We start from the raw sequence: 16223 nt of genomic DNA, 5'->3' as shown, positions 1-16223 counted from the left end.
ATTAATTCAAGTGATTAGCTAAAAGCAACTTGAACTACATTTGCCCCTCTTACTAGAGGCCCTCAAGCTGACAGGTCTGGATGCTCAGATGTACACTAAAAAAAACTTATCTGGAAAGAATGAATAAAGCAGCAGCCCCAAATGATAAAATCTAGGGGGAAAACCTCATCATATTGATAATATGCTTCCCCCACAAAATAGGAGACAAAAACTAGCAGCTAGGCATGTCAAAGGTGAGCAAAAGAGCACCTGTGCTTGGTGGCTCAGAAGAAAGCCATCATCGGAAAACACTTCAGTTCAAATATTTAATTTTCATTTTGTAAGCTCAGCACCCAGAGGCACCCCCACATCTCCTACCTGTCCAGCCTTCGACACTGGAAGTGTATAGATGAAAGTAATAAAAGGACACCAGTATTATCAGGCTCTTGTCTCCAGAGCTGCATGCAGTGTCTCTCAGCTGCCTCAAAATCTCCTGCCTGATATTCTCGATGTGCCAACTCAGCTAACCCTTGGAAGGAAAGCATACGTTTCGTTGGTTCTGGAGAATCATCAAAACATTTGAGGGAAGGAGGGGGGGAAAACAAAAAGTTAGAAATGCAAACCAAAAAATGTAAAAATATGGTAAATTCAACTTAAAGATGAAAATGCTTGAACCTATGTAAAGCACTAGAGTGTTCTGCATATTAAAGCCCCAATCTACAGAAGCCATCTCTTCACCCATTACTAAAGCGTCCTTTTCTAAACCACACCAATATTTACTTCCAAATGACATGTTTTCATTTTGTACTTTTAAACTACAAATCATAGTCACTAAACTAAGTTAGCACACTGACACAAAACATTAAACATGAAATCTGCAAAAGTTAAAAGATTTGTCAAAATAACCTAGTGCTAACAATACTTCATCCTACATTTCTCGTCCGGTTTGTAATGGCTGGGGTATTCTAACACTTTCTCAGTGCAGGCGACTCCAGGTGTCTCCAGAACTACACTGATGTTTGTGCATTTACAGCTTTATTTTTTTTAGGAGCAACAATAAAAACAAGCCTAAGGAAAACAACTGAAGTCAGAGTGCTACTTTCACTTTTAAAGCAGCTGATAAACAAGACTAGTATCTGTCAAGGGCTGAAGCATTTAATAGCTTCACCAAACATTTTAAACAAAGACCCAAATGTTCCTCGTTACTGGCAAGGACTCACAAGGAGACCAAATTAGCTAAATCCCACCCACGCTGCCTTAGCGTTAACATTTTCCGCTGTGTTCCCGGCTCTCACGGAATGATTAAGACATTGAAAACAACCTTGTATATATCTAGGCAACCTACCATTGCAAAAATTGAAAAACGCTACAATATAAAACACTCAGTAAAATATAATGACAAAAAATACTTTTGTTCTGTGGGACTTGGGTTTACATACATAATGAAAAGCTGAAGCCCAGGTACATGCCTAAGGCTCAGCTGTAAACATTTCTCTCATCAGTGATACACAAGGAATTCAACTCTCTAGGTGGTTAGAATGGAAAACCACAGAGCGTACATAATTTTTCCAAGGTCGTGGGGACAAGCTCAAATGTAAACCAAGCTCCCCCACATCAGGGCTGATGCGTGCTCTGGATGCTCTAGAAAGTAATTTCCTGACAGAATGCACAGCTGACCACAGAAACAAAGACCGGTAAGATCTGTGTCCAAATCTGAGGTCGGACCTTTAACATAAACCAGAAAACTACATTTTAGACCAGAATGCAGCACTTTCTAGCTCCTAAATTTAGCACATTACTTGTCGGCGCTTTTCCAAGTCGCTTATCTGCTCTTTTAATACTGGAAATGGCCATTTCCTCAAATAAATAGAAAAGGGCAAGCGCTTACAAAAATCTAACACGGAATCTTAAATCTTTGAAAATCACTGTGGGAAACCGGGAATGCGGGGGTCGAATTATTAATCCCACCCGCACCAATTATGGATGAGATACTACTGAAGATTCATCCATTTATCGCACAATGTCGCACAACTAAAACCTTGACACATCACGACTGCGAAACAACAAAAAACAATTTCCTCTTGGAAACCTTAGAACCGCAGCCCGGCTCCTCACTCCCTCCCTCCCCAAATAGCCTCAATCTGGAAAGGCAGTTGAAGGACACTCCTACAATTTAGTTTTCTTATTTTCAGTAACGAACGCTCGGGAATGAATTGTCGAAAAGGGGGAACCACTTTGCACTTGTGCAGCTACACTCCAGGTGCTTTACAAACTCTTCAAGCAAGGATGGAAACTTAAAAAAAAATACACGCCCTATGAATAAAGAAATAACTGGGCTAAAGAATGGGGATGAAAACCCAGAGGCGGCGGCGGAGGAATACATTGAGAACGTAACACAAAGAGAGATTTGGGCGGGCAGGGTGGTCAATGCCAAGCAACGCACCGAGGTGGTTTCTTCCCCGAGGATAGGAAACAACCATCGGACTGGCACGCTTGCAGAGGAAGGGTGTGGTTGCCACGAGCGGGGAGGGCCGACGGGGTGGGAAACTCAGGATAGGGGCAACGGGTGCAATTGGGCGATGGCTAAGAGAACCCCCTGGAAATTTCCAACCTAAACCGGGGCCACTCAACCCAAGAACACCAGGTGCCGGCCTGCGTGCGGCTCTAGGTTCCTTCTTGAGGTTACTTGGAACACACACATCGACGAGCTTTTGCTAGTCTTTGCCTGATGCAAAGTGAGGCTAAGATTACATCAAAATAGCACCCCCGCCCCAGACTCGCAGAGGGGTACTAAATGTGGCCAAGGGAAAATGGCTTGGGTGGAGGGAGATGGAAGAGCACCGGAGGGAGCGAGAGCTGGAATTGAGGGAGAAAGCAGCTGCGTTGAAGACAGAAAGATTCCAATGCAGCCCATTCAAAGACATTCTAAGCGCGCACGTGTGCTACAAGCGTCCCAAGAGAGGAGGCTAGAACATTGGTGGGATAAAATAACGAAAAAGCTCAAAAGCAAGCAAATGTAAGCAAGCAACGAGGGAATGTTTACAGAACGGACGACAGCACCAAACCCGATCAGATGGCAGTACAACTCGACAGAGTTCAGCAATGCCACTGATGTAATGGGGATGGTTAGAGGGAAGGGAGTGATGAGAGATACAAGAAGGCGCCAGACCCCAAAGGGACGTCTGCCAGAGTAGAACGGGACACTGGTACCTGTGCTGTCGGCCACGTTGCCCACGGAAGACGCCATCTGGAGCTTCTTGAGATAGAGCAAGAAGGGGGTAATTGACTTCTACTGCCGCCACTCCTGGCAAGAATGTTTCTAGAGGTAGCAGAAAAAGGGCAGCAGCCGTACCCGTGTTTTGCAAGGCGTAAGGGACGGCAGCAGATACTGGTCTCGAATCTTGAGAACTCTTGTTAGACATCTACCTCTGTCTTGAAATGGCGGCGAAGGCTCTTCGACCGAAACAACACAGGCCGGAACTACTTTCTGTTACAATCAAGTACCCCGCGGAGGTAGCGCGTAACAAGACTACCGACAAAATGACTGTAATCAAATTACTTGCTCTTGCGTAACCTTCCGCCCAAGGTCCATTGCGACAAACACGACTATAGAAAGCGCATGCGACAACCCTGTCAAGGCAACTCCGGGTTAAGGGCACCCTGTGGGGCAAGAGCCTGCAAGTTTTTAAGAGCCAGGCGGAAGGGCAAAAAAACGCACGTCGATTACATTTTTTTGGCAAGAGCTAAAGTAGGAGTCCACTACCAGTCATTGATGTCGATGTTAGCAGGAATGTCAGAGACGTCTAGAAAAGTTTCGTAAGATAATAGTTTACATGGCCACTGTGTCCGTTCTAAGCAAGTAAATGCGAAGAATTGTATTTCAAGAGACCGGACTGTTCAAAACGATGGGGGAGCCGGTTCCGATTTGAATGCTTCTTGATTCGGACTCCACCCATGAATTTAAGTATTTTGATGAGAAGAATGATGCTTTCCCTGGGCTACGTGAACCCAAACATCTCCGATTTGAATCATATAGCCTGAAAATTCAAAATTGTTGTGGTATTCGGGAAAATAATAGTCTACAGTAACAGGATAAATGTTCAATTACTCAGGGACCTGCTGCGATTTTGCATGCCAAAAGTAACCATAGAAATGTTAAAGATGATTCGTTTTCCTCAAAATTCCAGATTCTGAGTTGTGGCTTCGTTTAGCCAAACAGCGCTGCAAATCGTTAGAAGTCCGCGAATGCCATTGACCTTAAAGCAATTCAACAATGCCAAAATGCGCTACGTATCTACAATGAATCCCGTATTGCCTTCCTTTGACAACACAGCTCTGCTGCGGTTTCAAATGCAGCGTTCAGACATTTTGTCATATTGTTATTAATTTATATCTCCTGCCTTGTTCCTAGAAATTATTAACATAACTTGTCACATCAGTAAGCAATTATTTCAAGACACTAGAGGATATAGTTAGATCTCTTAGAGTCTTTTTCTTTCCTTTTTAAAAAAAAAAACTCTCTGATCTAAGAAAAAAAATCAGTGAGCTTGTGTAAAAATGTTTCCTGTCTAATCCCTTGGCGACATAATAAATAAATAAATCCTCAAATGCTGGTTCAATTTTTTGGAATCACTGACCAAACTGTGAAATCTGGATATGAGTGCAAAGAAAGTTGATGTTATTAATTTCTTTCACCTCGTAGAAACACCACATGTAGTGACAAAGAAAGTTCGCTACTTAAACTCTCCTAGACACCAGCTTTATCTTTTCATTTGACACACCTGGCAAGCCCCTCCCCCACCAAGTGCCCCACCTTTAGTGAAGGTACTCAGCTTTTCTGCTTTAAGAACAGGCCTTTCAGATCCTACCAGCAGATGTTTAGGCCTTACTGATTAGTGCAAAATAATTAATTAAGTAAATTGGTAAATGTCAGGTCATGCTCCCAGTCGGACAGCTTCTTATAGAAAACTGGTCTGGGTTCCCCTCATCTGAGAGGGAATTCTCAGGCTATTAGACATTTTGCTGCTATGAAAAAAAATTGTTTTGTGAGGCTCATGTAGCTCAACAAGGAAAAACACCGTCAAAGAATCACCCAAGAGCCGTCCTAGAATAGCACCTGGGAAATTTGGGTCCAGGAACTTAGCGGTCAATCATACCTTCTTCAGTCAATAAAGTAACATTTACTAAAATCTCTATATGCAAGGCCCTGTAGGAAACATAAAATGGAAAAGACAAAAATCTTTGCCCTCAAGGAACTTCAAGTTTGGTTAGGTAAACCAAAAAAGTCACTTAAGAGTAATACTGACATTGTTTTAATGAAGTACATTTGGCTCTACTGTCTGGAAAGGGAACCTACACCTCAGACTAGAGGGGCATCCGAGGAAGACTGGTGCTGGTCATCGCCTTGAAGGGGTTGCTATCGTGCTCCTTTCACTGTTTTCTTTTCTTCCTTTTAAATGCAGAAATTCTAAATTTGGAGTCATTTGTAAACATATCAACTGCTTCAATTCTAATTCCAGACACTGCCACTAACACCAATGATGGTGTATTACTTTCCTATCCCTTGTAACATGGCCCGATGTGCTCCCATTTGCAATCACTGGAAGAGTATTCCAAAGGTTAAATGAAGCTGAACAAAATACATTGATGAAGCACCCCAAGCTCTCCAGATGTGTGGGGATATTATTCTAGAGCCCCTTGGATCTGTAACCAGTCACAATGAAGAAACTGGTCTTGAAACCATCCAGAAAGAAAAAAAAAACTTTCAGAAATCTTTTTTAATGTGTTAGTCTTGTTGCATGTATGATGTAGGTGGGTATGTGTACCACAGTGTACATACAATGGAACCGTATGCGAGTGGAAGTCAAAGAAAAATCTCCACTTTGGGGATTGAACTCAGACCATCAATCAGGCTTGCATAGCAAGCATCTTCACCTTCTTCACCGACTGAACGATTTCACTGGCCTTCTCCATTTTTCTTAATTGGAATAAGATTAAAGACAAACAAACTGGTTTCATGGTAGTATAGCCATCATTAGCCAGTGAATTTGGGAAAGGAGAATTTTTTATATGATGGCTGCTATGATGAAAACAGTGACCAGCTGGAATGTCAATAGTGAAAAGGGAGAGCACAGATGTAACAGTAAAAGCCTAACAGACATATTATGAAAGGTGATCACCTGCAAAACAAAAGCAGAGGCCTGGGGAAGGCACCTGCCTGAGCTCAGCCCAAGGAAGGACTTTTCCTCAGGAGCCAGTAGTCTTAAAAGAAAAATAAAGACATCAGGGCTCAAAACACCAGTTAGGTCCACTTCTTTCTTCAATGATCACTTGGTTTCTTTACCTAAAAACTCTATGAAAATGCACTTCAAAATGAAGGCAAAGCTGAACCTGATCTTGGTCCTTTGGGGCTGGAATCCCAACACTGGGGATGTTGAGATGATCCTCCTGCCTCCATGCAGGGCTACATAAATACCTTCCAGGTTAGGCTGAACGACAATATGGGATCCTTCTCAAGAAAAAAAAAAGACAAAAATAAAGTGAGAGGCCAAAACCTTGGTTCATCCTTCCAATCCAAGTCTATTATGTAATGTTGTCCAAAAAGATGTTCACAGCCGGGCCTTGGTGGTGCACGCCTTTAATCCCAGCACTCGGGAGGCAGAGGCAGGCGGATCTCTGTGAGTTCGAGGCCAGCCTGGTCTACAGAGTGAGTTCCAGGACAGCCTCCAAAACAATACAGAGAAACCCTGTCTCGAAAAACCAAAAAAAAAAAAAAAAAAAAAAAAGATGTTCACAGTCTACAGTCTGAAACCATTTGTAAAGGGGGGGGGAACTAAATAAATAAATCCACTGTAGAGTTCAGGATTTCAAAATAGAGGCTTACATCTTCTCCTACGACTATGTGCCTGTGGCACTATTTTCTGTGCTTGTAGATAAGAGGGTATTGTCTGCTCAGTTCTCTTCCTATTCTTCTCAAGTGGGAGCAAACTCTTCCCTAAAGAAGAGAACCGTGGTTTATTTACCAGCACCAACAAGACTTTCATTGCAGAGCCGTGGAGTGAGTCATACTGTCCCTCTTGTTTATCCATTGCTACCTCCGAAAGAGAATAATAAAAAAAAAATCCGAAGGAGCTCTTAGGGCTCTCCAGTCCAGAGTCTATGTGTATGAAAGTATGGCTGTCCTCTTCCTGTGGTTTCGGTGGAGAGTGGTCACGTGGCATTGGGAAGCCTTCCAGACGGGCTGAAAGAAACTTGTACAGAACAAGGATGGCAATGGGGACAAATCACACTAAAAGACAAAAGAGATAATAGCACAGGTGCTAGATGATGCTTTTGTTGTTGTTCTTTCTGGGTGGCTCTAATGACCATCATTTTTTAAGCTTGAGATTTTGTGTAGAATTGAACACTCAAAGGGCAGAATTGGCTTTTTATGAACAACCAGATGTAGAGGACAATGGTTCGTCTAATTGAACATTCAACAGGGGACTCTGGAAATAGAGTTTTTTGTTATTCAATGTCTCCTTTGTCTGAATATGCAATTTCCTGTTAGATTGACCAATCCAGTATCATCATTCCTGTGCCATTTACATTGTGTCAGCATATCCTAATAGATTTATTTCCAAAACTGTCTAGTTTACCAAACAATGAAGAATTTTCTAGCATTGCTGACAGATGATGAAAACACTGTACCTTGCACTTCTGATAAAAAAAAGAGGTCTGCCAGGTGGTTGTGGTACACACGTTTAATCCCAGCACTCAGGAGGCAGAGGCAGGCAGATCTCTGTGAGTTCAAGCCCAGCCTAGTCTAGTTCCAGGATAGCCTCCAAAGCCACAGAGAAACCCTGTCTTGAAAAAAAAAAGAAAAGAGAGAGAGAAAAAGAGGTCCAAGCACAGTTTACAAACTTTCAGTGCTATAAGTGTTTTCCTGCCGGGCGTTGGTGGCACACGCCTTTAATCTCAGCACTCGGGAGGCAGAGGCAGGTGGATCTCTGTGAGTTCGAGGCCAGCCTGGTCTACAGAGCGAGTTCCAGGACAGCCTCCAAAGCCACAGAGAAACCCTGTCTCGAAAAACCAAAAAAAAAAGTGTTTTCCTAGCTGAGGGGTGGTAGCACATACTTTTAATCCCAGCACTTGGGAGGCAGAGGCAGGTGGATCTCTGTGAGTTCCAGGCCAGTCTGCTCTACAGAGCAAGTTCTAGGACTGCCCTGGCCTTTATATAGAGAAACCACCCTTTCATGAAAAAAAAAAGTTTTTGCTGCTGTAACTATTCCAGTTATATTTGTAAAAATTTAATCAACTTCTTGAGGGACACAGTGTTAATAGGTTGCCTTGACATTGTTTTGGTTTTGTTTTTTGACACAGTTCTCTCTGTGTATAACAGTCCTGGCTGGCCTGGAGCTACGTACACCAGGCTGGCCTGGCTCTCACAGAAATCTGCCTGTCTCTGTGTCCCATGCCCCATCCCCGCTGTGCGGGGATTAAATGCTTTTCCACCACAGCCCATCTGTTTTGTGTATTTTTAAAATTTATTTAACTTTATTTTTTTATATGTTGGTGTGAAGGTATCAGATCCCCTGGAACTGGAGTTACAGACAGTTGTGAGTTGCCATGTGGGTGCTGGGAATTGAACTCAGGTCCTCTGGAAGAACACCCAGTTCTCTTAACTGCTGAACCATCTCTTGAGCCCCGTGTTTTGTGTATTTTTAAAAGTAGTTTTGTGCATGCCTTTAATCCCAGCATGTGGGGAGCAGAGGCAGGCAGATCTCTGAGTTCGAAAGCAGCCTGGTCTGTGAAAGACCTCGGCATCAAAGCGCCGGGCACTGAACCGAACCCTCTGCCCAAGAACCGGGGTCAGACCACTGGCTGCAAATGCAAGAGGTGATTTATTGAGTACACAGGCGCCTGCGGATGCTACTGCAACTCGGGTGCAGAGCATACCGGGCTTGTAGGGAGTACAATATTTATACATAAGTAACAGGCATTTCATTGGCTCATCTTGGGGGCAGGGGTAGTTCCCACGGACTAAGTTTCCTGGTATTACTTTATGAAAGACCCTGGCATGCTTCAGCAATTATTATCCGGGTCCCATGACTACTATGGTGATCATAGACACAACTGGGGGCAAGGGTAGTTGCCAAGGACTAGGTGTCCTGGTATTGTCATATGAAAGTTCCCAGCACACTTCAGCAATTATTATCCGGGTCCCATGATTGCTATAGTGATCAGACACAATTGGGGGCCAGGGTAGTTGCCAAGGACTAGGTTTTCTAGTATTGTCATATGAAAGTTCCCAGCACGCTTCAGCAATTATTATCCGGGTCCCATGACTGCTATCACAGACATCCTGTTTTGAGGGTGAGACACCTGGTCTGGGTTTCTTTCATTAGGCAACGGCCTGGCCTTGCTTTTCTTTTCCTAGGGGGTCCTGGGTAGGGGTCTTTCAGTCTACAGAGTGAGTTCCAGGACAGCCTCCAAAACAACACAGAGAAACCTTGTCTCGAAAAACCAAAAAATAAATAAATAAAAATAAAAATAGTTTTTACATTTTTAAAATCTTGCCAGTATGATAAGAAGGATCTGTGATTCCAGCATTAAAGGACAAAGAGGCAAGAAGTTAATTGCAAATTCAAGGCCAGCCTGGCCTTCTAGTGATTTCCAGGCCAACCAGGAGTACAGTGCAAGTACGACACTGTCTGAAAAAAATATCTTAAATTTATGCCAACAAGTTGGCAAGTGTTGCCTTTTCTGCTGTTGAACTGAAATAAATGATCCCAACAGAAAACAACAGGGACTAACATCCACGAACCTTTAGTTGGATTCAGTGGGGTGTGCCTGCAGCCCAGCCACTCACTCTACAGGCAAAGACAGAGATAGAGGGAATTCCAGGCTAGCCTAGGCTATGCTGTGCGATCTTGCCTCGAAAATAAGTAAATGACTGTGGTTATGTACTCCTTTAATCTTTGCACCCAGGAGGCAAGGGCAGGCTCTGTGAGTTCAAGGTTAACCTGATATATGTAGCAAGTTCCAGGTCAGCCTGAGCTGCACAATGAGACCCTGTTTCAAGAAAAGGAGGGGGGCATGGTGGTGGACTAAAGAGATAGCTCAGAGGTTAAGAGCATTTCCAAAGCCGGGCGGTGGTGGCGCACGCCTTTAATCCCAGCACTCGGGAGGCAGAGGCATTCGGATCTCTGTGAGTTCGAGCCAGCCTGGTCTACAGATCGAGTTCCAGGACAGCCTCCAAGACAATACAGAGAAACCCTGTCTCGGAAAACCAAAAAAAAAAAAAAAAAAAAAAAAAAAAAAAGCATTTTCAGAGGAGCAGAATTTAATTGCCAGCACCCATACCAAGTGGTTCACAATCATCTGTGTAGAGCCGGCTCCAGGAGATCCAACTCCTTTGGTCTTCATGGACACCTGCACACACATGCAGATGTACACTCCCATACACATATTTTTAAAGAAGTAAATATATACATAGATTAAAAAGTGAAAAAATAGTTCTTGATTCTTTTTAATCTAGTAATTTGGGATCATTTTTACCCCGTGACTTAATCACATCAGGCGGACAGTCGCCCCTTCCCACCCCCAGCAGCTATTTTCAAAAGTGCAGCCTTGTAGTGTAGTACTTGGGGAAGCCTTGCCCAGAAATGGTTCTAGTGCCACCACTTTAAAGTAAAATGTTTCCTTTTCAGATGAAAAACTAACTCTGAGATACTTCCTTTCCAGCCTTCCCCCTGTCCAATTCCTCTCACCCCCTCACTCCCAGATCCCAACAAAAAAGACTGCAAAGAGGCTGGTTTCCATAAAACAGAATTTTAAAAAATGATTACAAAAAAAGCACAGCACTCCAAGTTCTGCTTTATTCTCCAGAAGCTTCAGGACAAGAACAAGCAGATGCTGCAGCTGCATAGCCATTGCTGATTTTCCCAAAAGCTATTTAGTATTCCTAGCAATTAATTTGGTTTTTTTTTTTGGGTTTTTGAGACGGGGTTTCTCTGTGGCTTTGGAGGCTGTCCCTGAACTCACTCTGTAGACCAGGCTGGCCTCGAACTTACAGAGATCCGCCTGCCTCTGCCTCCCGAGTGCTGGGATTAAAGGTGTGCGCCACCAACGCCCGGCTCCTAGCAATTAATTTGGATTGCCCTTAAGTGAAGAGTCTGAACCACATTCAGGTGGTCCCATTTATTGGCAACAAAAGGAATTTTCTACCAGAAGCCTACTTCTGCTTTCATTGTTGTCTGTTATAATACTTTAATTGTATATCTGACAATACAGTCTCTTTTATATTATGCTTGGAAAGTAATCCACTTACAAAATTAAGATTGAATAGCCAAATGAATTTTAGTTTTCATATATTTATGATTCCCACACCTTAGCTAGGAGAAAAAGGTTTGGATTGTATGTCGATTGCAGCTAATCTCTGGTTATTTAAAACAAAAAAAGGTTCGGATCTATCTCTTTTTTTTTTTTGGTTTTAACGAGACAGGGTTTCTCTGTATTGTTTTGGAGGCTGTCGGGCCAGGCCAGCCTCGAACTCACAGAGATCTACCTGCCTCTGCCTCTGCCTCCTGAGTACTGGGATAAAAGCTGTGTGCCACCAATTCCCAGTTTTTAATTAGTATTTTTGAGACAGGATCTCACTATGCAGTATTGGTTGTCCTAGCGCTTACTATATAGACCAGGCAGTCCTTGAACTCACAGAGGCCTGCTTGCCTCTGCCTTCTGAGTGCTGAGATTAAAGGTGTGCACCACAACCCCAGGCATCCTTTTGGGGGGGGACGGGGTTTCGAGACAGGGTTTCTCTGAATTGTTTTGGAGGCTGTCCTGGAACTTGCTTGGTAGATCAGGCTGGTCTCGAACTCACAGAGATCCGCCTGCCTCTGCCTCCGGAGTGCTGGGATTAAAGGCATGCGCCACCAACACCCAGCTTTATTTTTTCACCCCAGGCATCTTAACGTTTGTAAGTGTACAGTTCAGAGCCTGAGAGTGGCTCATTTGGGGTAAAAGCAGTTGCCATGCAAATCTGATGATCAAAGTTGGCCCCAGAACCCACAGGGGAAGGAGAAAATAGACTCATAAATTACCCGTAATATCTGAAAGCACCATGATGCAAGCCCCTGTCCAGTCTCTATGTCACACACACACACACACACACACACACACACACACACACACACACACACACACACACACACACACACTAGAGGTCTGGTCTGGGCCAGTTTCCAGGTTGTTGGCCTCTTACCCAAAGAACTGAAAATAAGAGCTTACACAGACTTGCAAAAGAAACAAAAAAACTTTATAATAACTTTATTCAGAGCAAAGCTATAGTGCAGATTACAGAGGACCACCAAGTTCAAACTCTTATACAAGCTGAGTGGTGAGGGCACATGACTTTAATCCCAACACTAGAGGACGCTGTTTTCGTGTTACTGCACACGTATCCAAAACTAGTTCAGAATGATCAGCCTTTTTATTCTTCTTGCCTGGATACTTGGGGATATACCCGAATAGAAACCGCCTAAATTTCATTCAAGCCTTTAGTTCCAGCACTTGAGAGGCAGAGGAAGCAGATCTCTAAATTCAAGATCCAGTTTAGTCAGGACTACACAGAGAAACCCTGTATCAAAAAGAAAAAAAAAAAGAAAAAAGAAAGAAAGGCCCAGCGTTGCCGGGCGTTGGTGGCGCACGCCTTTAATCCCAGCACTCGGGAGGCAGAGGCAGGTGGATCTCTGTGAGTTCGAGGCCAGCCTGGTCTACAGAGTGAGTTCCAGGACAGCCTCCAAAACAATACAGAGAAACCCTGTCTCGAAAAACCAAAAAAAAAAAAAAAAAAAAAAAAAGAAAGGCCCAGCGTTGGTGGTGCACGCCTTCAATCCCAGCAGTGGGGAGGCAGAGGCAGGAGGATCTCTGTGAGTTCGAGGCCAGCCTGGTCTACAGAGCAAGATCCAGGACAGCCTCCAAAACAATACAGAGAAACCCTGTCTCAAAAAACCAAAGAAAGAAAAACTGCCTAGTACCAGTGGCCTGAGATAGAGGCAGGTCGGAGTTCCAAGAGTTCTGAGGTTGTTAGGTACATTGTCGGGAGAGTGTGTGTGCATCATATGCACAGGTGAAGGAACTAGACTGCCAAGTGCATTAGAACAGAGCAGGCATGCAAAACAAAAATCAAATTTATCCCAAGATAAACTATCTCATTTGCTTGCCTGCCTCGCCATCAACACACAAAAATATTAATAAATACAAATTTTTGAAAGTGTGTTCATGCTGTTATACAACAGATCTCTTGACAATGGAAACTCTAACCTGTATAAACAGCTCCAAGGGATGAAGATGTAGCTCAGTTGGTAGAGTGTAAGCTGCATGCATGGAGTCCTGGTTTCCATTCATGCATTGCATATAACAAAGGCAGTGAGTGCATGCTTGTAATTCCAGCACGCAGGAGATGGATAATCGAGCATCAGAAGTTCAAAGTAGCCTGGCAGTGGTGGCGCACGCCTTTAATCCCAGCACTTGGGGGGCAGAGGCAGGAGGATCTCTGTGAGTTCGAGACCAGTCTGGACTACCAAGCGAGTTCCAGGACAGCCTCCAAAGCTACAGAGGAACCCTGTCTCGAAAAACCAAAAACAAACAAACAAACAAAAAAAGTAGATCTGAAACTCAAGGTCATCGGCTTTGCATCACATTCAAAGCCAGTCTGGATGGATTACATGAGACCCCACCTCAAAAATAAACATCTTTCACCCACCAAACAGAGAAGAAGATTCTTTGGGAACCAGTTCACAAAGTGTTCAAAGTATTCCCACTGACTGGGCCAAATACTCTTTCAATCCAGCTATGAGTAACTTTTTTTTTTTTTTTTTTGGTTTTTCGAGACAGGGTTTCTCTGTATTGTTTTGGAGACTATCCTGGAACTCACTCTGTAGACCAGGCTGGCCTTGAATTCATAGAGATCCACCTGCCTCTGCCTCCCGAGTGCTGGGATTAAAGGCATGTGCCACCACCACCTGGCTGGTCATTGAATTCTGTTTTTTTTTTTTTTTTTTTTTTTTTTGGTTTTTCGAGACAGGGTTTCTCTGTATTGTTTTGGAGGCTGTCCTGGAACTCGCTTGGTAGACAAGGCTGGTCTCGAACTCACAGAGATCCGCCTGCCTCTGCCTCCCAAGTGCTGGGATTAAAGGCGTGTGCCACCATCACCCAGTGGTCACTGAATTCTTAACTCAAGGATTTAAAAGAGGGAAACAAAATCAAGTTCAGAAAGCTGAATTACCTGATACCTGAAGATCTTGGGTTATTTGTCCTTACATGAATAGACCACAGTGATAGGAACCCCATTTCCAAATATCCTACCATCTACTTCTGGGTGAAGAGCTGGGCCACAAAACAGCACGGACAGAAAGGAAAAACATACCAGGCCTCATATTGCATGCTGAAAATAGGTGAAAGGGTGTGGAGCCAGAAGAACACATGTGGGGTATCAAAATAGCTCTGGGATTCAGCCTGCACCTCCATCTCAACATTGCTCCCTGTGGTCTTAACCAACTACAACTGCTCTCTATCTCTGGGCACTAGTACTGCCTGACTGGTCTTCCACACTTGACTCTGTGCTACCTAAAATGCAAGCCAGAATGAAGTCAACATCTTTCATAAAAGCCCGAAGTAGTCATATACCATCTAGTTTCATGCCCAAGGCCTTCCATATGTCAGCTCCTCCTACTAATCCAGCCGCATCTGCTGCCATATCGCCTTGTACTCACACTTGGCATTACTCATCCGGATTGCGTTTCCCTAAAAAGATAGGACTACTTCACATATGCCGCTGTGCCTTTTCCCTACCCTCTCCTGAAGCCAGAATGCCCATCTCCTCCATCCTAGACTGTTTAGCAAATTATTTATTTTTATAATCTTTTGTTTGTGCTGGGCATTGGTGGTGCATGCCTTTAATCCCAGCATTCGGGAGGCAGAGGCAGGTTGTTGTTTTTTCTTTTCTTTCGGTTTTTTTTTTTTTTGATTTTTCGAAACAGGGTTTCTCTGTATTGTTTTGGAAGCTGTCCTGGAACTCGCTCTGTAGACCAGGCTGTCCTCGAACTCATAGAGATCCGCCTGCCTCTGCCTCCCCAGTGCTGGGTTTAAAGGTGTGCGCGCCACCAACGACCAACGTGTTTGTGGTTTTTCGAGATAGAGTTTCTGTGTAGCTTTGGAGCCTGTCCTGTAATGCACTTTGTAGAAAAGACTGACCTTGAACTCACACGGATCCACCTGCCTCTGCCTCCTGAGTCCTGGGATTAAAGGTGAGCACCACCACAATTCGGCTTTTATAGCTTTTGAGACAGGGTTTCATATACCACAAGCTAGCTTTAAACTTGATTGCTTTGAATTTCTGATTCTTCTGCCTCTACTTCCCTAGTTCTTGGATTATAGGAGTGGGCTACCATACCTAGTCTTTTTGTCTTGTTTTCTTTCTTTTAAATTTTATTTTATTATTTTGTGTGGGGGGGTGCTTTGCCTCCCTGTTTACCTGTACACTGTGTGTATGCAATGCCCCTGGATGCCAAGAAGAGGGCATTAGATTCCCTGGAACTGGAGTTACAGACAATTGTGAGCTGCCATGTAGGTAGTGGGAACTGAATCTGGGTCCTCTGTGAAAAGTTTCCACACCCTGATAAAACTCTCCACCGGTGCAGCAATCCAAATCAGACCAAATCAAATTAGAAAAAGCCCACGTTCCAACACCCGGCCACAATTCTTTTTTTTAAAAGATTTATTTTATAGGGGTGTGTGTGTGTGTGTGTGTGTGTGTGTGTGTGTGTGTGTGTGTGTGTGTGTGTGTGTGTGTGTGTGCATGTCAGTGCAGCTGCCCAGGAATCCAGTAGAGGTCGGCTCCCCAGGAGTTGGAGTAACAGGAGATTGTAAACTGCCTGACATGGGTACTGGGAACCCAAATTGGTTCCTCTGCAAGAGCAGTATGTGCTCTTAGCTGCTAAGCCACCTCTCCACCACCTCCTAGGGGGATCTAAATCTACTCAAGTAGACATTGAAGGTTAACCATCACAGTTGTCCCTTTAGATCTAGACAACTTAGAAATAGGAATATACCTATGGAAAGCAAAGGAACACATTATGCATGTAGGCAGCTAGGGCTTCTTACAGAGGCACAGAGAATTCCAAGCAAGTTTTCTTCCCAAACTCAGGATTTACCTTTCTGTCTTCCTATCTCACTTGCCCTACTAACCCTGCCTGACCCAC

At 43.9% G+C, this 16223-nt stretch overlaps 1 protein-coding gene across 3 annotated transcripts in view; it reads right to left on the bottom strand.

The window, feature by feature from the left end:
• Ogt (O-linked N-acetylglucosamine (GlcNAc) transferase) overlaps window positions 1–3452 on the bottom strand; it is a 41050-nt gene extending 37598 nt beyond the window's left edge. The window contains exons 1-2 of one of the 3 annotated variants that reach the window (XM_040744263.1): window positions 3190–3452; window positions 358–538 (exon numbers count right to left, since the gene is read on the bottom strand). In XM_040744263.1, coding sequence (XP_040600197.1) covers window positions 358–538; window positions 3190–3226 — 218 coding nt within the window. In that variant the 5' untranslated portion in view covers window positions 3227–3452. The remainder of the gene's footprint in view (window positions 1–357; window positions 539–3189) is intronic. The other 2 variants (XM_040744261.1, XM_040744262.1) reach the window with 2 other exon arrangements.
• Between the last annotated feature and the right edge of the window lie 12771 nt (window positions 3453–16223).

The sequence above is a fragment of the Mesocricetus auratus genome, unplaced genomic scaffold, assembly GCF_017639785.1.
Source record: "Mesocricetus auratus isolate SY011 unplaced genomic scaffold, BCM_Maur_2.0 Super-Scaffold_100003, whole genome shotgun sequence".
Taxonomy (NCBI): Eukaryota; Metazoa; Chordata; class Mammalia; order Rodentia; family Cricetidae; genus Mesocricetus; species Mesocricetus auratus.
The sequence above is the reverse complement of the archived record's forward strand: the minus strand, read 5'-3'. Positions and strand labels throughout refer to the sequence as shown.